Source organism: Paramisgurnus dabryanus, chromosome 2, assembly GCF_030506205.2.
Source record: "Paramisgurnus dabryanus chromosome 2, PD_genome_1.1, whole genome shotgun sequence".
NCBI classification, from domain to species: Eukaryota; Metazoa; Chordata; class Actinopteri; order Cypriniformes; family Cobitidae; genus Paramisgurnus; species Paramisgurnus dabryanus.
In genome coordinates this window covers 51479161-51502302 of record NC_133338.1, presented here as the reverse complement: position 1 = coordinate 51502302, position 23142 = coordinate 51479161, and the positions used below count along the sequence as shown (strand labels likewise).

The window sequence follows — 23142 nt, the reverse complement described above, 5'->3', positions numbered from 1 at the left end:
TGTTAAACTATGTGAGTGGCGCTCTGTGGCGCGACAGGGATTTGAGCAACTTCCTGAGTCGTAGCTGGGCGGCGCGGACAGGCGCCACCTGTCGTGGGGTAGCATCTAAGTCTCTGTTTGCTCCTCATTTAATGTTTCTTGTTGTACAGGAGTAAATTCACATTGCGTGAAAGTTTGACTCTTTTATTATGCAATTTAAAATGTTTTTGATGATGTTGATGATTATCGGGCTTAGTTTGTCGGGTAAAATAATCCATAAAATTTAAATAATCTAAAGTAATGCTTTTAGACTTGTGTTGTGCTCATGTTACTATTAATAGTCACAGTGTTAACATCTCATAAAATGGCAAAGTACATCAGTTTATTATATGATGATTGATGTTCAGCCTTTCCACAGGCAGGTCTAACCAAAAGCAATTGATTTAATTCATTTTTAGAGTTTCCAAAAGCTAAACTTTAGTGCTTTCACAACAATTTTGAATCTGCCACTTTCTGTCTCATATTTCACTCTTCTAGTGGAAAACAAGAGTTCGACATACTTAGATTTAACCGCAGAGGCCTTGCATGAGATATTTTACATATCTGTGTGCAGATCATGAAACACAGCTTCAGTATGTTAGTCATTAAATTGGACGGCTTCCCTGCCTCGGCGTTCCTTACATGAGCTTGGATTTTTCCCATTTCTACTTAAAGGAATACTTCACTTAGAAATGAAACTTCACTGATCATTTAATAGGCCTCATATTGTTTGAACAATCTCTTAAAGGTGATACATTTATTGTGATCTTTCAAGCTTCGATCGGATAAAAACGCACCATGTAGTCCATATAATGTGCTATATATTAGTCTTCTGCATCAAATCATTTTTTTGCTAGGTGGTAGAAGTTTGAATAATGTTTTAACTTTCTGTGAAGTTTCTTTTGGGTGAACTTTTCCTTTGAGAGTAAAAAGTAAAGAAGTGCCTTCTGTCCTTCAGCTTTCCGTCATTATTATGTGATTCATATTTTCCACTTCAATTGTTTTCCTTGCCTATCAGTCTGCCATTTTGATTGCATTTCTCATTTTTCTCATATTTTGTTTTTGTTGATCTTGTGTTGATGTCCTCCTTATGAAAGCCATTGTGTTATGTTTTTTTGTTTTCTTTATCTGTTCCCTCTTTTCCGTTTTCCTTGGTTTTCTGTCTCTCCCTCCCTAAATTTCTGTGTGACTCCGCTATTCGCCCTCCTCCACTCTTTATCTCTTCACTCACATCACCCTACTGAACTTAAAGATGTAGCTCTCCCCACACCCCCTTCCACCTCACTGACCCGTACCACTACTGACCATCTAATGCCAGGCTCCGGAGGCAGCACCGGCCCTACGCCCTCGGCCCCCCGTGATGTCGTGGCGTCCCTGGTCTCCACCCGCTTCATCAAGCTGACCTGGCGTCCTCCGGCCGAGCCACATGGAGATGATGTCACCTACTCTGTTTACTACAGCGTGGAGGGCACTAACAGGCAGGACATTTAAATTATATATAAAAAACATTTACTATTAAACATTAACTATTTATATTACTATAAATTACATATTGTGCCAATAAATGTGTTAGTGTAATATGATGATGGTATTATGGTTGTGTTTGCTGTTGTGCCTTATTCAAATGTTAGAAATAGTTTTCATCTGTATTTTTCAACAGAATACAAAAAAATATATTATACTATTGAGTCCATTGAAAATTAGGGGCGTGCATACCACACCGTTTAAACGCGGCTGAAACGGCAGGCGGACGCCGACTGTAGGCGCTTACCAGCGTTTTTTCAGTTAAGTGTCGCTGATGGTTGTAGTGATATTCCCCCCCTCCTCCACTGTGATTGGACGGCCGAGTGAGGAGTGACATTGAAGAGCTGAGCGTTTCACCCAAAGTTTACGCCGGTGTAAACTCCTTGGTGTACATGCCCCCTTAGTGTAAAGCTAGAAGTATAGTCCCGTTTTTACGCATATGCGAGGGGCCGTGTACAGTAGGGATGCACCGGTGGACCGGCCATAAATCGGAACCAGACGATTTTTGGTTATAATGCGCAATCGGCAACCGGACGTTTTTAGGTATTTTTTCAGCCGATTTTTCCGGAAGTGCAACCGCGTGCACAGACTACATTTTTTATTTTATCCTCATACTGGTTCATACATAGGGGGTGTAGCAAATATTAAAGGCGGAGTGCACAATGTATGAAAGCCAATGTTGACATTTTAAATCACCCAAACAAACACGCCCCTACTCCAATCGAATCTTGACCTTCTTTTGATAGACCCGCCCCACACATACGCAACCCCGACAAGGATGTCTGTTAGTAGACACGCCCCATACTGTTGATTGGCTACAAGTGTGTTTTGGTAGTCGGCCAGACCCCCTTATGTATACTTTCATTCTTTCTTGTTTGATGCTTGATAAGAATAAAAAAAATCGGTATCGGAATCGGGACAATTTTCTTGTTAAAAAAATCGGTATCAAAACCGGCCATGAAAAATCAAGATTGTGCATCCCTAGTGTACAGTGCGTCAGTCATCAAAATAGTATCCGTGCCCTGTATGCGCACCGCCACTTTTTTGTAACCACACGTACTTTGTAGGTCGCACATGCGCGTATGTAGTATGTAGCTCAGGAGATGCATTGCATTTTGTCACAATCTGCATGCGTTGAATGTTTAATAAACTATGGATACAATAATGGTTAGGGATGCACCGATACCACTTTTTTTGAATACGAGTACTTGCATTTCAGTACTTGCCGATACCGATACCGACTACTTAATAAAAAACATGATTTAAATTTACAGGTAACAGCTTTAGTCAAATAATTTAACAAAAAAACAAGGGACTAGTTTTCCAGTTTGCTGTAAACTCTGCCTCTTTGGACAACACAAGATTCATTAACCCCTTACACGCCGCTCAAACATAGACATTTCTCAGACCGTGGTATCGATCCCTGGTATTGGGGGACTTTTAACGAGTACGAGTACTTTAGAAAATGTGGTATCGAGGCCGATACCAGTACCGGTATCGGTGCATCCCTAATAATGGTCATGCACATACATTCGCGTAAACGTAAAAAGAAGAACTATACAACGGGCTTAACGGAGGCCAGTTAGAGTAACACAGAAAATTAAGAGAAAAAATTAAGTATTAAAAGGTCTTGACTGGCCTTAAAACCAAAAAAAGGCTAACTAGGCTACTACTAACTATGCTCATGTTTGTTTCTCTGATGGTTTATAGGGAGAGAACCGTAAGCACAAGCAGACCGGGTGAAATGCAAGTCACCATTCAGAACCTTATACCAGAAACCAAGTACAGCTTTAGGGTGGTGGCCCATAACACGAATGGACCTGGAGAGAGCTCAGTACCTGTAAAGGTGGCCACCCAGCTTGAAGGTAAGATCTCCACATATATGGCACATATCCTGGGCCACAACAGCTGCAAAAGTGTTTACATTTCATTTTTACTAATAACTTGTCACAGTTAGTACAGTATATCACAGTTGAGGTAAATTTGCACAGACGACCACATGTAATTACGACAAAATAAAATTTTATTGTGCATTTAAATATTTTATTGCTATGTTTTTTCGGAGTTGAACCCGTGACCTCTGAGTTGCTAATGCAATGCTCTACTGTGGATGAAAAAATTTATATCTCATAGAGGTGGTTTCCTGGACAGGGATTATCTTAAACCAGGACTAGGCCTTAGTTTAATTAGGAAATATAACTTGTTTTAACAAACATGCCACTGATGTATTTTAAGATATGTCAGTGCAAGTTGTTTTCAGTTTGGAAAGCTCTTACATTTATTTTAGTCTAGGACTAGTCTAATCCCTGTCCGGGAAACCACCCCTTTCAGTTTGAGACCTTAATCTTTGCGACTGGACGGATCTTCAATATCCCTGGACCGCATTTAACAATCCAAAGAGACAGGGAAACATGAAATCGCATCATATGACCCCTTTAACATAAAATGTTGTGTTACTCTGGTGGCAGCTCACCTTAGATCAGGTAACATTTAAACATCTGTCCCATTAAACCAGGTGACTTTTGCTTGGCCACAGCTGTACTCGTGAATAGGTTTGGAAAGGGGCAGAAAGTTTTCGGTAAATTTCCGTAAACTTTCCATGGGAACTTAACTCTTTCCCTGCCAGCATTTTTCATGATTTTCACAAAAGTTTAATGCCTTCCAGAAAATGTTATTCCTAAAATATATAAACATACAATATATCAAATGAAAGAACAAACCCTCTGCTTTATAAAATAATTATATTTTTGTGAAGGACTTTTGATAGAGATCACATTCAGAGCGATCCTCAAAACTTACACGGACATACAGCTGTGTGCCCTAGGGTGATACTTTCGAGTTGTGTAAGTTGCGAAAGATAATAGCCGGATTGAGGAAAGCCGGAAATTCTCGTCATTGGCAGGGAAGCGTTTTCTCTTAATTGACGAGTTAACTCGTCAATGGCGGGGAAAGAGTTAATCTGGAGAATTTTGGAAATATTTCAAATTGGAAACTTAACTCTATCCCCGCCATGGACGAGTTATCAATTAAGAGAAAACCGCTTCCCTACCAATGACGAGAATTTTTGGCTTTCCGCAATACCGCTATTTTCCACCAGTTGGCACACTTCCGCAACTTTTACAACCCGGAAGTAGCGCCTCATGTGAAAGAGAAAGAACTCTGTGTTCTAAAGATCTATGTTTTAAAGATCGCTCTGCATCAGATCTCTATCAAAAGTCCTTCGCAAAAATTGAATTATCTGAGCTTTTTGCTCAAAATGCGTTTTTTTAAGAAACCTACCCATATTTGAGAGGTGATAAAAAGAGGTAGGATGAAACTTTTTTTTGTTTGTTTGAAAGCAGAGGGTCTGTTCTTTCATTTGATATATTGTATGTTTTTATATTTAACTCTTTCCCCGCCATTGACGAGATATCTCGCAATCTGCAATACCGTTATTATCCACCAGGGGGCGCTCTTCCGCAACTTATAAAAACCGGAAGTATCGCCCTAGGGCAAACAGCTGTATGTCCGTGTATGTTTTAAGGATCGCTCTGCATCTCATCTCTATCAAAAGTCCTTAACAAAAATGTAATTATCTCAGCTTTTTGCTCAAAATTTTGTGTTTTTGATGAAACCTACACATATTTGAGAGATGACAAAAACAGAACACATGAAGGTAGGATGAAACTGATTTTTTTTGTTTGAAAGCAGAGGGTCTGTTCTTGTATTTCATATATTGTATGTTTATATATTTAAAAAGAAACATTTTCTGGAAGGCATTAAACTTTTGAGAAAATCATGAAAAATGCTGGCGCTGGCAACTTTTTTTAAAAACGCTGGCGGGGAAAGAATTAATGGGAATTTATGAAAATGTAGGGATATGCATATAAACTGTATCATATATAAACATAAATTAACATTTTGGTCATAAGCAGACATGCATGCAAGTTAATAAAAAATTTGAAAGATCCTGATAGTTACAATTATCACGCCTGGATTTAGTTGATCAAAAATGTTTCAGAAATCATTTTAATATGAATGATTGCTGAAGGGTTTTTGATCAAATAAATGCAGGCTTGATGAGCATAAGAGACTTCTTTCAAAAACATTAAAATAATAATTTGTCCAAACTTTTAAAGTTTTAAAAGTTTTAAGCAACATTATGTCATTTACATAAATGCATACAAATATGGACATTTTGACATTATTTTGTGTGCAGAATTCAAGAAATTATCTGTGGGATAAAAATTAAAATAAACAAAAGTATGCTGCAAGAGTTTTTGTTAACTACATTTAAGCTCCCTGTTATATGCAACCCTGCAATTTTGTCGAATTCCCAGTTTATTCCCATTAATTCCCGTTTATTCACATGGAACGTTTTTCCTGGAATTTTGCAACCCTACTCATGAAAGAGAAAGCTAACCAAAGTTATGTCCGCCATGGATCCCCATTCCAGCAATGCTACAAAACACACATGCTTGTGTAACATTACAAATTGCATTCAGGCACAGTTCGTAACGCATTTCAAGCTTTTATAGTGCCACGTGTTTGTGTTTATGTACTTTCAGTCCTGGGAGATTATGCCTGACAATTTCTCTGGAGATCTTTTTCCAAAACATTTCTAATGCCTTGATGTCAATTTAAAATCTCATTATAGATGTAAGCACAAGTGAACACCCACTGGGTTTTTAAGCGAGCTCATATCTTGCGCCGAAGGTACATGGCCCGACTCCATCAATGTGAAACATTATCAGCACGGGAGAGACTGTTTCTGGGTCAGACTTGCTCCTCTGTGCGTCCTTGGCTCAGACGGCAGTAAGCACTTTATAATGTGTGTTAGCGGGATCCTGGCACACCCGGGGATCCTGCTGCGTAGAGATCAGGCTCTGAGGCCCACACGTATACTTTTCATGTCCAAAGTTATGAATGAATATCAGCACAAACCCACACACACATATACTTTTAGCCGTGCAGTAAATCCAGTGTAGGCGCCCGATCCAATCCGGTAAGACATCAGACATTGGATGTCTGTGTAGCTGAGATAATTTATCACGCAGTCAGTCTGAGATCACGCCAGGAACTTTGATCAAAGTTTGCTACATGATTCATAGAGGGTTTATACTTATGACAGGAATAGTTTCAAAAAAATATTTTTGCACCTTGTTTAATTTACTTAAATGAAACAAGTTAATACAACACAATTTTTTATTTTTTTTGTCTCAACCTATTTTTATAATGTTCAATCTGCTTAAATTTAAAAAAATTACATGAACTCAATAATTTTATATTGGGACCATATTAATGATTTTTGTTGCTATTACTTACTGGGCCGTGAATCTGTATTTCCCAGCATGCTTTGCATGCAACTGCCTTTGGAGAGTATTTTTTTAAATTAAGTGTTATTTTATGCATTTTTAGGTAAAGAGAAAGACTTTATAGTGTTTAATGTTGGTTTATCTTATTGATTTAGAAGATTTTGTGTTATATTTTTACGAATTGTTTGGTTACCATCGTACAGAAGAGTGGCGCTTGTGGTTAAGTTGTGGATGTGACATACGTACTTATTTTAAAAAGCACTAACTGTGTTAATGACTGTTTGAAGATCAGTCTCTTTTCACATGTTCATCCAATGTGTCATTAGCATGCTAACGTGTGCTTATGCTAATTAGTATTATATAGAAACTGACAATTGGTTTAACTAGACTTTTTTGCTTGAATGAACTTGTTTTGTTTTTGTTGAACAGACCAGAAATAATTACGTGGAAAAGTTTTCCTTAACTGAATTTAGTTTATTGAACAAGATATTTTTATGACCAATATAAATATATTTATTAAGTTGGTGCAACAAAAGATTATTTGTTTAAATTAACTTATTGTATTCTTGTTGTACAAGCCTAATCTAATTTCGTGGAAAAGTTTTCCTTAATTCAATTATGTTGATTGAACAAACAATTTTTTTGAGTGTATTTGAATCTGAGGATAAACTAGAACTGTTAGCAAAACATTTAAATGGACAGTTTTTCATCTTGATATTCAATGTTTAAATATCTTATATACCTTTTTTTGCATGTTTTTGTTTCAAATAAAACAACTTCAGGTGATAAGAAGTGTATTGCATGCTGCATATTGTGTCTGCTATGCACCTTATGTTCATGGTCTTTACGTTATATTTTATTTATTGTGGAGCTTAGTTTAGATCGGCTCCACGTGACGGGTCCTGTAGCATCTCAGTGGGAAAACATGGGATTTAACACAGACTCTCATCGGAGCTTATAATTGAATGTAATGATTCATGACCCTAGCAAGTAAACAAAAGTTAAGCAACATAGAATCTCATTTCCATTCTCCTCGCTCCGTTAAGCAAATTAAATGAAATAAATCCTGCCGTGCGAGCTGGGAGGTTGCCGGTGGTTTCTACCAGTCAGTCACACGTCACTGTCATACGCTAAGCTGAGAACAGATTTCACTCTCTGTTCAATTCAGCCTTTGATTGGTGGGATTGTTTTTTTTTACAGTATTGCCAAAACATCACAAAGCTTGCACTCTTTATCTATATCAATTTATTTGAGATTCAATGTGCTTTATATGCATGACAGAAAGTAAAAATAAAATAAAGAAAAAAGCTGGTAGATGGTCATGACAGTATATAAAAATATTTGCCTCAATGTAAGTGTAACTGTACTGTACCAATAAAACATGCATTAAGCCTGTTTCACACTGGTTGCAAAGCGAAAAAGCGAAACGAATGGCAGATATTTATATTTATTCCAATATTTAAATCATATGAGTGCATAGAAGAATTAAGTGTTATACATTGTACTTAGATATTAGTAAATAAATATATTATGTTGTGGTATGAATGAACAGCACCCCAAATAATTAAAATTCTCTTCAAGATATAAATAAAGAATAAAATGCAAAAGTTAAATATTTGTTGTATATATGAAGAGTTTGGTTGCAAAATTCAATAAATTCATTTTGACTAATTTGGGTAAAAACATGTTTTTTATAGACGGTTTTATCGGACGCACGTGCGCTGACGTGACACACGTCTGGATCCGAACTTTACTTCCGGTTTCAGTTTTTTAATCATCTGACTAGTTGTCTTGAACAAATTCCTCATTTGAAAATAACAAATCTTTTGGTTTACTAGTTAATCTGTTGTTGTTGTTTTTTTGCTTGTTATATAAAGAAACTACATTTAAAGAACTTTGTTGTTATTTATTCTTAGCGGAGTTTACCGGAGGTTACGTGCGGACCACGGCAGCCGCTTGTTTATGTTGTTACTGCTGAATCCGTCTATACCAAGAAAGTGACAAAATGAAAACCACTATTTTCTGTTACAAACTTTCACATAGCATCTTTAGGTTATAATAACATTAAAAATTCAAATACATAATTTTTTATTAAAAAACAGATTATTTTTCCACATAATGCAATACATCCGCAACTGGCGTTGAAAAAAAAGGGAGAAAAGATAACAGAATAACACGGTGGATATTGGATTTTGCGTAACTAGTTTTTTTTTATGGTATTAATCGTGCTTTGGAATCAAACTCTTTATATGCTTAGCTTCTTCTTCGGTGCGTTTACCGCTGTATTTTTTGTGCAAGAGTGCCAATCTTGAATCTCATTGGACGGTCGGTTGCTTCGCAAATGGGAAATTATTTTACTTGTTTATTAATTATTATTTAATTATTTAGTGGCCAAAAAAAATCTTTATATTTGCACCCCATGTTGTCTATGAATTAAAATCTATAAAAATCGATTCTAGTGCATTATTGCACACATTATAACTCTTTTTCTCTATATATTCTGTATTATAGTCCAGGTACCTGGTCCTGCTCCTAACCTGCAGGCGGTGGTGACGTCTCCCTCTACGGTGAGTCTCAGCTGGGACGTGCCACTCACGGGTAACGGTGAGATCCAACACTACAAAATCTACTACCTGGAGAAGGGTGTGGACACTGAACAGGTAACACCGGACCTCCGGCGTCAATCGGCTTTCTCTAATAAAATGTCTGAAGCGTTGTAAGATCCTTACATAGTTGTGCAGTGTTTGTGGAGGGCAGCTGGTGATCTGGATCTTATGATGGGCTTTTGAGTAATAAGAAGAACACAAATGAGAATTTTTTTTGGTGTAATTTTTATTAATGGATGCTTTAGTTTCATAGAGTTTGAATGTTAAAAGAATGAATTGGAAATTACAGTTTAATCTCCATAGATTTATTAATGCCAGGTTTCAAAAGTATTAAAAGGTTATTTATCATCATATTGTAAATTGTAACGTATGATGCTTGGTTTTCTTTCTGAAAGGCAGCATAGATTGATAATATTTGTCATTGCATAAAATAATGATCTGTTTCTATTGTTATCAGCCAAACTTTATGGGGCAGTTTCCCAGACAGGGCTAAGACTATGCATGTTTGAGCTGCCTTAAATTTAAAACACCTCGTACTGACGTATCTTAACATATATTAGTGTCATTGTTTTGATGCACACCAGTAAGGTTTGTTTGTAAGAACAACTTTAATGCCGTAATATAACTAAGGCCTAGTCCTGGATTAATCTAAACCACCCCTATATTGTTGCATCTCTCTTGTCAGTATCATATAATTGTGTTACTACGTAGTTTAAATCAGCCATTTAAATCTTCTTGTGTGATTTTGTCAGGATCTGGAGGTGAACACGCTGTCTTACACAATGACTGGACTAAAGAAGTTCACCGAGTACAGTTTCAGAGTCGTGGCTTATAACAAACACGGTCCTGGAGTCTCCACCGAGGATGTATCTGTGCGAACCTATTCTGATGGTACAAGACTTGACTTTTTATCTGCTATGGGTTTGTGGTGATAGTCAGTTTCTAAAGTTCCTAGTGGAGCACATACTGTAATCATTAGACACTTTATATTGGTAAATTATTAGTAAAACTATCATGGATGAGATGGAAATAAACTCAATTAATGTAATTCTGACATGAAATTGTTTTATTGTTAAATGACTGTTTTACATCGAGCTTTTGGTTTATGAGTCCTATGTGTTTTGATGACAGAATCTGTTTTTTGATGATATAAGACACAGATATAAGACATATGTTGAATATATATTTACTAACTCCGCTCCCTTGTGCTCAGTCCCCAGTGCTCCTCCACAGAATCTGAGTGTCGAGGTGTTGAACTCTAAGGTTAGTATGTGTGATATATTTACAGAAGTGTAGTACAGCTCTGATTTAGACACTCATCTGTTGCTGTAATAAAATTGCTCAGAGCAGCATATCTACAGTATGGTCTGCTGGAACACTGTCACAAAGCTTCAAACTGCAATATTTGCATCAGGTTACAACTTTAAACAGAATTTGGACCAAGACTTGTTGCGACACACATTACTTGGTTTTACAGAAAGAGCGTATAATATTATTACAGCACAAAAAATGCTGCAAAATCAAAAAAGATCCTAGCAACCACACAGCAATCCCCTGCCCACCACCCAGAACACCCTGGCAATCGCATCGCAACACCCGAACAACCACCAAGAACACCCTTGCAACCGCACAGCAATCCCTTGACCACCACTCAGAACACTCTAGCAATTGCATAACAACACCCTGACAACCACCCAAAACACCTTTGCAATTGCATAGCAACACCCTGATAACCACCCAGAACACTCCAGCAATCGCATAATGACACCCTAAAACCACCCAGAACACTCTAGCAATCTCATAGCAACACCCTGACAACCACCCAGAACACTCAAGCAATTGCATAGCAACACCCTGACAACCACCCAGAACACTCAAGCAATTGCATAGCAACACTCTGACAACCACTCAGAACATTCTAGCAATTGCATAACAACACCCTGACAACCACCCAGAACACCCTGGCAATCGCATGACAACACCCTGACAACCACCCAGAACACCCTAGCAATCGCATAGCAACACCCTGACAACCACCCAGAACACTCTAGCAATCGCATAGCAACACCTTAACAACCAACCACCCAGAACACCCTGGCAATCGCATGACAACACCCTGACAACCACCCAGAACACCCTAGCAATCGCATAGCAACACCCTGACAACCACCCAGAACACTCTAGCAATTGCATAGCAACACTCTGACAACCACTCAGAACACTCTAGCAATTGCATAACAACACCCTGACAACCACCCAGAACACCCTGGCAGTTGCATAGCAACACCTTAACAACCAACCACCCAGAACACCCTAGCAATCGCATAACAACACCCTGACAACCACCCAGAACACCCTAGCAATTGCATAGCAACACCCTGACAACCACCTAGAACACCCTAGCAATCGCATAACATGCTGACAACCACCCAGAACACTCAAGCAATTGCATAGCAACACCCTGACAACCAACCAGAACATCTTAGCAATCGCATAACAGCAACCTGACAACCACCCAGAACACCCTAGCAATCGCATAACAACACCCTGACAACCACCCAGAACACTCTAACAATCTCATAGCAACACCCTGACAACCACCCAGAACACTCTAGCAATCTCATAGCAACACCCTGACAACCACCTAGAACACCCTAGCAATTGCATAGCAACACCCCTGACAACCACCCAGAACATCCTAGCAATTGCATAGCAACAACCTGACAACCACCCAGAACACCCTAGCAATTGCATAGCAACACCCTGACAACCACCCAGAACATCCTAGCAATCTCATAGCAACACCCTGACAACCACCCAGAACACTCTAGCAATTGCATAGCAACACCCTGACAACCACCCAGAACACCCTGGCAATCGCATAGCAACACCTAAACAACCAACCACCCAGAACGCCCTAGCAATCTCATAGCAACACCCTGACAACCACCCAGAACACTTTAGCAATTGCATAGCAACACCCTGACAACCACCCAGAACACTTTAGCAATTGCATAGCAACACCCTGACAACCACCCAGAACATCCTAGCAATCGCATAGCAACACCTTGACAACCACCCAGAACACTCTAGCAATCTCATAGCAACACCCTGACAACCACCCAGAACATCCTAGCAATCGCATAGCAACACCTTGACAACCACCCAGAACACCCTAGCAATTGCATAGCAACACCCTGACAACCACCTTGAATACCCTAGCAATTGCATAACAACATCCTGACAACCACCCAGAACACTCAAGCAATTGTATAGCAACACCCTGACAACCACCCAGAACACCTTAACAATCGCATAACAACACCCTGACAACCACCCAGAACACCCTAGCAATCGCATAGCAACAACCTGACAACCACCCAGAACAGTCTAGCAATCTCATAGCAACACCCTGACAACCACCCAGAACACCTTAACAATCGCATAACAACACCCTGACAACCACCCAGAAAACCCTAGCAATCGCATAGCAACACCCTGACAACCACCCAGAACAGTCTAGCAATCTCATAGCAACACCCTGACAACCACCCAGAACATCCTAGCAATCTCATAGCAACACCCTGACAACCACCCAGAACATCCTAGCAATTGCATAACAACACCTTAACAACCAACCACCCAGAACACCCTAGCAATCTCATAGCAACACCCTGACAACCACCCAGATCACCCTAGCAACAAAAAAATCCTAGTATTGTTGATTTCACAGGGAACAATGACAGTATTAACACAGAGTAATAAAAGAGGCTTTACATTGCAAACAGAAGCATTTGTCAGTGCTGTATATTATAGCAGTGGATTGTTAATTGGAAGAGGGCTTCTATGGAGTGTATCAATGCCCCATTGTGTGGCCCTGGGGTGCTACGCAACAGAAATAGTAAATTCTGACTTATGTTTAATGAATACAGCGAGTTATTTAAGAGCCCCGTGGTAACATTGTGGTCCCCTGTGAACCATAAGTCAATTAAAACAAGTTTCTGTTGACTGAAAACAAGCAACAGTTAGTGAAATAAACTAGAATTGGTAGAAAAATTGAAATGCAGTAATTGCATACTTGGTGCAGATTGAATTTGGTTAATTCCCTCATGGCCCGTGAACACGGCAACTGTGGATACTAATAATTAATTCCCACCCTTGCTGGGCGGCCCCTCTCTCTGCCTTCATTATCCCAGCAGGCACCGCAGGCCCTGCAGCAAACCCCGTCCATCTATCTTGAACCGGAGTCCCACAGGCTCCTCTACATTCAGACCTTTATCTATTATTCATGGCCTCGGTGCAGGCCAGCGCTCATAAACTTGTATATGAAGACGATCACATTCTCTAATGGATGCCTAAGGGAAACAATGACTTAGATTCCCGCACCTTGTTACTATAGTGACTCGGCAGCATGGTGCTCGAAAAAAGGGTTGAATTAAAAGCAGTTTAACATTTTTGATATTACAGTTAAAAAATGCTTTATGGTTTATTTCAGGTCCAACTTTTATTTCTATTGCGCTTTTTATAATTGTTGCAATGCAGCTTGACTGTAAATACTTAATAGTACAGGCAGTAAAGATGTAAAGAAAAACCCAAGCTTATGAAATATATCTATCCTATATTATCTATATTGTTCAAAAATACCTATCTGTAGCTAAATAGTACATATTAGATCTTTAAAATGGTACCGTACCAGTGACAGCTTTTGGACCTTTATTTTGACCAGGGATTGTAATCGGACCTCAGTACTAACTGTCTGTAGGATTGTAATCACCTCTATTTATTGCTTTCTGTTGATGTGTGCACCCATAGAGCATCATGGTCCGCTGGAACCCGCCGGCAACGGATGCTCAGAACGGAGAGATCATCGGCTACAAGATCCGATACAGGAAGAGCGGGAGGAAGACCGAAGCTGCAGAGATAACTTCAGGATCACAGCTGTCTCAACTTATAGAGGGTAAAATGAACATCACCTCCAACAGATCATCAATGCATTTATTTTTAAGCAGAGCCCTTTATAAAGAAAGTCGCGTCAACTTCGTTCAATTTATAACAAACCACGAACAGCCTTTTAATGGTCAATTTTGTTTTCTTAACTCTTTCCCCGCCATTGATGAGATTTTGTTGTCAATTACGAGAAAAAAATTGCATAAAAAAAAACGTGTTCATGATGAGATTTAAAGGGACAGTTCAACCAAAAATTTATATAATGTTATTAATGACTCACCCTCATGTGGTTCCAAACTCATAAGACCTCCATTCATCTTCGTAACACAGTTTAAGATGTTTTATATTTAGTCCGAGAGCATGTTGACTCTTCATTTAAAGTCTACGTTAAGTATACTGTCTATTTCCAGAAAGGTAATAAAAACATTATCATAGTAGTCCATGTGACATCAGTGGATCAGTTAGAATGTGTTGAAGCATCGAAAATACATTTTGGTCGAAAAATAACAAAAATTACGACTTTATTCTGCATTGTCTTGTCTTCCGCGTCTGTTGTGAAGCGCATGCGCAAGACTTAAGTCACGTGACTGCAGTGACGCAGAGGATGTGTTATCTTTAGACATGTTTGCAAAGTTTTTTTTTCAAACTTACAGCGTGCGTCCCCCTCAGACTTTAAATGAAGCCTGTGCGCACAAAAAAACAAAAAACAAATCAGCTGGGGCGCACCATATAACACGTCAGCCGCGTCTTACGTCTTCCATACGACAACGCTGAATAAAGTCGTAATTTTTTTTATTTTTGGACCAAAATGTATTTTTTATGGTTCGACAAATTCTAACTGACTCACTGATGTCACATGGACTACTTTGATGATGTTTTATTACCTTTCTGGACATGGACAGTATAACGTACATAGATTTTCAATGAAGGGTCAACATGCTCTCGGACTAAATATAAAACATCTTAAACTGTGTTCTGAAGATGAACGGAGGTCTTACGAGTTTGGAACGACATGAGGGTGAGTCATTAATGACATATTAATTTATGGGTGAACTATCCCTTTAATGTTAATCTATAATACCGTGATTATACGCTAGATGGCGAACTTACCCAATTTATAAAAAACTGAAGCAAAAAATTATTACTAATTTTAAACTCCTTCACAAAAATACAATTATTTCAGCTTTTTTTCATGGAATTTTTTATTTATTTTTTTAAAGAAAAATACCCATATTTAAGAGTTTATACGCAGAGAAAAACATATAGATAGGATTTTGTTTGTTTGTTTGTATGGATGCACCGATACCACTTTTTTTGAGTATGAGTACGAGTACGAGTACTTGCATTTTAGTACTTGCCGATACCGAGTACTTAATAAAAAACATGATTTAAATGTACAGGTAACAGCTTTAGTCATATAATTTAACAAAAAAACAAAGGACTAGTTTTCCAGTTTGTTGTAAACTCTGCCTCTTTGGACAACACAAGAGGCATTAACCCCTTACACGCCGCTCAAACGTAGACATTTCTCAGACCATGGTATCGATCCCTGGTATCGGGGGACTTTTAACGAGTACGAGTACTTTAGAAAATGTGGTATCAAGGCTGATACCCGATACCAGTATCGGTATTGGTGCATCATCCCTATTTGTTTGTTTATTGTTTGTTTGAAAGCAGAGGCTCTGTTCTTTAATTTAATTTATTTGTATTTTTATATATATTTATAAGAAAATTTTCCTTGAAGGCATTTTGTAAAACGTTTGTGAAAATCACAAAAAAAAAAAATGCTGGTTGGCAACTTTTTAAAAAATGGCTGGCGTAGAATGAGTTAATGCGGATTCATCCATTCTTGTGTAATCGAAATATAGGCTATTAAATGCAATGACGGTACATATTTATGCAAAACGTATATGGGTGTTTAGGCACTGATTGTGCTGGTTAATTCAATAAAATGCAAAAAAATATTATTAATAAAATGCATATATTAATACGTGTAGGGATTATCAATAGTTGAAAGTATTAAAGATGACATCTCCCATCAAATGTTCATATTAACAACAAAAAGAAAACGACACTGAAAAAAATTAAATGAGGTGCACATCCCATGCAACACTAAAAACACAATTTCCATCGTCTTTTTAAAAATCTGGCTTCTTTGAAGGGTAAAACCGCTAATGTAGGCCATAATCTAATAACATTACCACAGGGCCGACCCCTCTCACAGCTCCCGTGGTGCGTCGCGTGCCAGCGGTTGAGATGTGTGTTAGCGCCGTAGTTCAAAGGTTTAATGTGGAGTGTAAGAAAAAAGACAAGAGCCACCGTTTCCAGCTGAGGCCGGAGAAACAGCTCAGGGGAAAAGCGACAGCCTTCTGCATTCGACTAAACAGACGCTTATTAACATTTTAAAGCAATTACAACCTCTGGCTTATTTAAAGACAGCAGGCATTCCCTCATCTATGAATAACAGAACAGGCCCAAGGCATCGAACGTGTGAAACGATTTTTTTCTTGTGAAATCTGTAAGATTTCATGTTGTTGTTGCTGCTGCCAGGCCAGCGAGGTACAAATTTGTACAAGTAGACCTTTTAGATGCATCTCTTCGGGCGGTGCTGCCAAAATCATGAAGCGTGTATAGGTCAGTATGTCATACAGCACGACGTGCAACGCAATATTTACAGTATTTATTGATCCCGTCGGGTAAATAGTATTGAGGCGACACTGGAGTGAAGCACACATATCTATAGAGCAGAATATTAAACATTTGTGCTCATCTGACAGTTTAGCAAACATATGGCAACATGCTAGCAACGGCATGGCATGCGCAACGTGCAGGCGAGTTTTGCACGTGCATGTATTTAATATGTATTAAATGAATTACAGCTCTGTACTGAAGTTGATTTTGTATTTCTCAGGTCTGCAGCGAGGAACAGAATACATGGTGCGGGTGTCGGCCATTACGGTGAATGGCACGGGTCCGGCCACTGAATGGATCAGTGCCGAGACCTTCGAGAGCGATCTGGATGGTACGTACTGTCCATCAGACCATACAGGTGTATGTTTCGACTTTATAGTCATTAGGAAGACTACATGTCATTTTGCTTTCTCTTCGATCATCAGAGACAAAGGTGCCGGATGTCCCGAGCTCCCTGCATGTGCGGCCGCTTGTGAACAGTATTGTGGTGAGCTGGACCCCTCCAGAGAATCAGGACATCGTGGTGAGGGGTTACAGCATTGGCTACGGGATCGGCAGCCCTCACGCCCAGACCATGAAAGTGGACTACAAACAGAGATACTACACCATAGAGAACTTAAGTAAGAGCCTTTAGTAATATCATAGTGCTTAATGTGTAAGCTAAAGGAGATGTTTCTCACTGTCTTGACCTTTTAAATAACTTCTGTTATTGCATAAAATCATCCTACATGATGTAAAGAACATTCTGTGAAAATATAATCTTGATATCTTTAATGTTAGCCCAGTAACTTCTGAAACTTACAAGATGTTTGATCAAGTACGATGACCTTATACAGTGAGGAAAATAAGTATTTGAACACCCTGCTATTTTGCAAGTTCTCCCACTTAGAATTCATGGAGGGGTCTGAAATTGTCATCGTAGGTGCATGTCCACTGTGAGAGACATAATCTAAAAAAAATCCAGAAATCACAATATATGATTTTTTTAACTATTTAATTGTAAGATACGGCTGCAAATAAGTATTTGAACACCTGTCTATCAGCTAAAATTCTGACCCTCAAAGACCTGTTAGTCTGCCCTTAAAATGTCCACCTCCACTCCATTTATTATCCTAACTTAGATGCACCTGTTTGAGGTCGTTAGCTGCATAAAGACACCTGTCCACCCCATACAATCAGTAAGAATCCAACTACTAACATGGCCAAGACCAAAGAGCTGTCCAAAGACACTGAGGGCAAAATTGTACACCTCCACAAGGCTGGAAAGGGCTATGGGGAAATTGCCAAGCAGCTTGGTGATAAAAGGTCCACTGTTGGAGCAATCATTAGAAAATGGATGAAGCTAAACATGACTGTCAATCTCCCTCGGACTGTGGCTCCATGCAAGATCTCACCTCGTGGGTTCTCAATGATCCTGAGAAAGGTGAGAAATCAGCCCAGAACTACACGGGAGGAGCTGGTCAATGACCTGAAAAGAGCTGGGACCACTGTTTCCAAGGTTACTGTTGGTAATACACTAAGACGTCATGGTTTGAAATCATGCATGGCACGGAAGGTTCCCCTGCTTAAACCAGCACATGTCCAGGCCCGTCTTAAGTTTGCCAATGACCATTTGGATGATCCAGTGGAGTCATGGAAGAAAGTAGAGACTAAACGTGTTTGGAGGAAGAAGAATGATGAATAGCATCCCAAGAACACCATCCCTACTGTGAAGCATGGGGGTGGTAGCATCATGCTTTGGGAGTGTTTTTCTGCACAGGGGACAGGGCGACTGCACTGTATTAAGGAGAGGATGATCATGTATTGTGAGATTTTGGGGAACAACCTCCTTCCCTCAGTTAGAGCATTGAAGATGGGTTGAGGCTGGGTCTTCCAACATGACACTGACCCGAAGCACACAACCAGGATAACCAACGAGTGGCTCTGTAAGAAGCATATCAAGGTTCTGGCGTGGCCTAGCCAGTCTCCAGACCTAAACCCAAAAGAGAATCTTTGGAGGGAGATCAAACTCCGTGTTTCTCAGCGACAGGCTAGAAACCTGACTGATCTAGAAAAGATCTGTGTGGAGGAGTGGGCCAAAATCCCTCCTGCAGTGTGTGCAAACCTGGTGAAAAACTACAGGAAACATTTGACCTCTGTCATATATATATATATATATATATATATATATATATATATATATATATATATATATATATATTAGGGCTGTCAAAAGATTAATCGCGATTAATCGCATCCAAAATAAAAGTTTGTGTTTACATAACATATGTGTGTGTACTGTGTATAATTATTATTTATATATAAAAACACACCCAATCATGTATATATTTAAGAAAAAATTGTTATATTTATATATAAAATATTTATATTTATATATAATATAAATTATAGAAATGTATATACAGTATTTAAATGCAAATATTTCTTACATATATACATGAATGTGTGTGTATTTATATATACATAATATTTATACACAGTACACACACATATGCTATGTAAACACAAACTTTTATGTTGGATGCGATTAATCTTTTGACAGCCCTAATATATATATATATATATATATATATATATATATATATAGTGGAAAATAAACTGATGGCGTTTGGTAGTTTTTCAATGTATGTTTCCAAATGTTCCTGAACACCTTTATCAAACAAGCACTTAAATGGATGAAATTGTCTCTGAAAGTAAATTAAAACTGAAGTGAGGAATCCTTGAGAGTAAGAAACAAATCTCTCTCTGCACTTTATTGTAATTACATTCGACGGGAAACAGAAAAATCATGGTGAGAAGACCTAACAGCATAATTTAAGTTTTGGTAATTCATCTAATTACGCGAGAGCAAGAATCAATGACAGTGTTTAAATATTCACCCCGTCAGGATGATGAATATGTTGGAAGCTCTCGGTGGAGCCGCAGGCTTGATTAACTAAATGATTGACTTTCTCTCCGACAGATCCAAGCTCACATTATGTTATCACACTCAAGGCCTACAACAACGTGGGGGAAGGCATTCCCGTGTATGAGAGCGCCATCACAAGACCTCAATCAGGTAGGTCACCGATGAAAACCCTCGGCACTCCTACGGCTCGAGCGCACTTATTCTCAAACACTCGATTTATTATCACGTCAGACATCTGTAGTCAAGATTCAAGCTAATATTGCAAGATTTATGCAACATTTACGGTAAGGTGTTGTGTAAGTTTCTTTTCAAACCTGACACACGCGAAAGTTCTGCGATGTTCTTGTTTGGAAAAAATGAAGTCTCAAATTGAATGAGTGAATTAAGTGTTGTCTCTGAGAAACAATTGAGGTTAAATGGATCTCTTTTGTGATTTCTCTTTCCTACGGGTAATCGTATTTGACCCTACAGAGATTCATGTTGGTTGAGTGTTCATGCATTTCATTGGAGTGCATCATACGAGCCGGCTCCAGGTTGTCTCGTAGCGCTTGGTGTCTTTCGGTGCCTTTCTAGCAACTGGAGGAATGTTGAGGATTATGAGATGCAGATGAAGTCCTTCATGAGTGTGTGTTGTAGATGCGGTGCTTTGTGTGTCATATATACAAACACTTGAACATATCAATGAATTATAGAACATCATATTGAGTTTTTATACGTCCGGTCTCCATTGCATTGGCTATGATTATAATAAAGGGCGTGCAACACTAATAATTTCGATAAAAAAAATAATAATTATCACCTTTTTACAGACAAACTTTTTCTTTAACCTCATGTTGTGTTCGGATCATTTTGACCCGGAGAGAATTCTTGGTAACACTTTACAATAAGGTTGTATTGGTTAACATTAGTAAATGCACGAACTAACAATGAGCAATGTAGTTTTTTTAGCATTTATTAATCTTTGTTAATGTTGGTTAATGTCAATAGAATTGTTCAATAGGTAGTTCAAGTTGCATTAACTAATGTTAACAGTTACAATGTTGGATTTTAAAAATGTATATGTAAATGCCAAAATGAACATGAATTAAGATTAATAAATGCTGTAGAAGTATTGTTAGTTAATGCATTAACTAATTGTTAACAAATACAACCTCATTGTAAAAATGCTAGTTTATGTTATTGCATTCCTACTGAAAAATCCAGCTAATTAAGACCAGCAATAGCTGATAGCTGGTTTTAGATGGTTTAAGGTGATAGTAGCTGGTTTAAGTTGGTCCTCCCAGCCTAGCAAAGTCTGACCAGCTAAGTCCAGCTAGACCAGCTTAAAAAATGACCGAAACACAGCTTTTCTACCCCAGCAAAACCAGCTAAAACCAAGCTGGGAGACCAGCTCAAACTAGCTTATGCTGGTCTTAGCTGAAAAGGAAATGTAGTAATTATTGTTTACAAAGACAATAACCTCTCGCAGAAATAAAATCGCAGATGATTTTTGACTCCCTTTCTGACTACCTTATTAATATTACACACTTGTGGGTTCCCAGTCAAAAATGAGCTTCCCACAGAAAATAGCTTCTAAATCACTCATTACGCAAAATTCTAAAAAAAAAATTGGTTTCAATCTTTTTGTCATTTTGTACGGTTTTCTTTTTTGAACTAGTTAATTATAAGTCTTGTTGATCTGATCACAAGTACACAGAACAAGGGTTAACACACTGGGGTCGACGGCGGGGCGGGCTCTAGTCTACTAGATCCAGTTTTGAAAAGTCTTGTGAAAAAATTTTCTCTCAAAAATACAAACATATACATACATGTTGCTCATATAATATTGTAGCCCAGTTTGTGCTGAGCACAGTGTTATGAGACTTTTGCCATTTAGTGTGTTTTTAAGCAACTGAAAATAGCACAAATGTCAGTGCAGGTCAAAACTTCAGGGTTAAGGGTTAGTGAAGAAACCTGTCCTGCATCTTAAGATGCCATCTTAGCCTTACATTTTTTTAGTATTTTATCAACATACTGGATGTTTTCTAAATGTAAACCATTATACCTGAGGCTATATTGTCAACATGTAGTTTTTGCATAGATTTCACTGCTGCATACTAAAGCTCAATGATACAAATACAGCTCGCATGCAATAAAACTTTAAAGTAAAAATAAATATTGGTAACACTTAACAATGAGGTAGGCCCTTAAGGAAGGCCTTTAAAACCATTGTGGCATCTTGACTGGAGTTCAGTTAAAGGTAAAGCATAAAAGTGAGAAATGCAGTGCATGCTGGGAAATAATAAGACTACTACCACTGAAGAAATTTCCTTTCCCAATGTATGTAATAAGGGTGTCACGACTTCAATTTTAAATCGAAATTGATCTAAATTAAATCACAACCTCAAACTTCGAATAAAAAAATGAAATCGTCAATGCTGCCACGCCCCCATGTCCTGTCCGGTCGGTTGCCAAGCGGGAAAAAAGTACTGCAAAGTACTGACAGAAGTTCATCTGATAGAAAGTTTTGTTTTATCAGGTACGCATGTACCATATTTTTCCACTGGCAGCACGACTAACATGGCAGGGCATCTCCGGGTTCAAGGTCAGATATTGTATTTCATAAAAGTCTAGTCTAAAAATGGCATGCATTTTTTTGTGGTTTAAAAAATGTAAAAATTGAGAATCCAATCGAATCGAGGATTTGGAGAATCGTGACACCCCTAGTATGTAATAATAATTTAAGCAAATAAATGCTCAAAATTAATGGGGTAAAACTTGTATTTGTTAACATTAGTAAATGCATTGGCTAACATAAACTAACATTGAACCAAAGGTCTATAGCATTTATCAAATTTAAATTTAAAATCAAAACTGTTAACATTAGTCAATGCAGGATAAACTCACATGAACAACTGTATTGGTATTAACTAACATGAAAAAAGATTAGTAAATGCCGAAAAACTGCATTGGTCATCAGTTCATGTTAGCTAAGGCATACTAATCACTAATGCAAGGGTTTTTACACACGCAAGGATCTGTGTACAAAACGCACATTTTGTCATGCGTGCATGCTTTGTACACATAGGTCGCGCATGTGCGTACAGGAGAATTTACTAATAATCGACAATGCACGTACACATGAAAAAAACAAACTGTACCACAGGGTTTACCA

The 23142-nt window shown here is 38.3% G+C and overlaps 1 protein-coding gene across 8 annotated transcripts in view; it reads left to right on the top strand.

Moving 5' to 3' along the window:
* Positions 1-23142, top strand: part of neo1a (neogenin 1a) — a 184250-nt gene that overhangs the window by 144877 nt on the left and 16231 nt on the right. For 6 of the 8 annotated variants that reach the window (XM_065261606.1, XM_065261604.1, XM_065261600.2 and 3 more), the window contains exons 8-16: positions 1271-1496; positions 3253-3407; positions 9348-9496; positions 10195-10333; positions 10656-10705; positions 14255-14399; positions 17301-17411; positions 17506-17700; positions 20043-20138. In XM_065261606.1, coding sequence (XP_065117678.1) covers positions 1271-1496; positions 3253-3407; positions 9348-9496; positions 10195-10333; positions 10656-10705; positions 14255-14399; positions 17301-17411; positions 17506-17700; positions 20043-20138 — 1266 coding nt within the window. The remainder of the gene's footprint in view (positions 1-1270; positions 1497-3252; positions 3408-9347; positions 9497-10194; positions 10334-10655; positions 10706-14254; positions 14400-17300; positions 17412-17505; positions 17701-20042; positions 20139-23142) is intronic. The other 2 variants (XM_065261603.2, XM_065261601.2) reach the window with 1 other exon arrangement.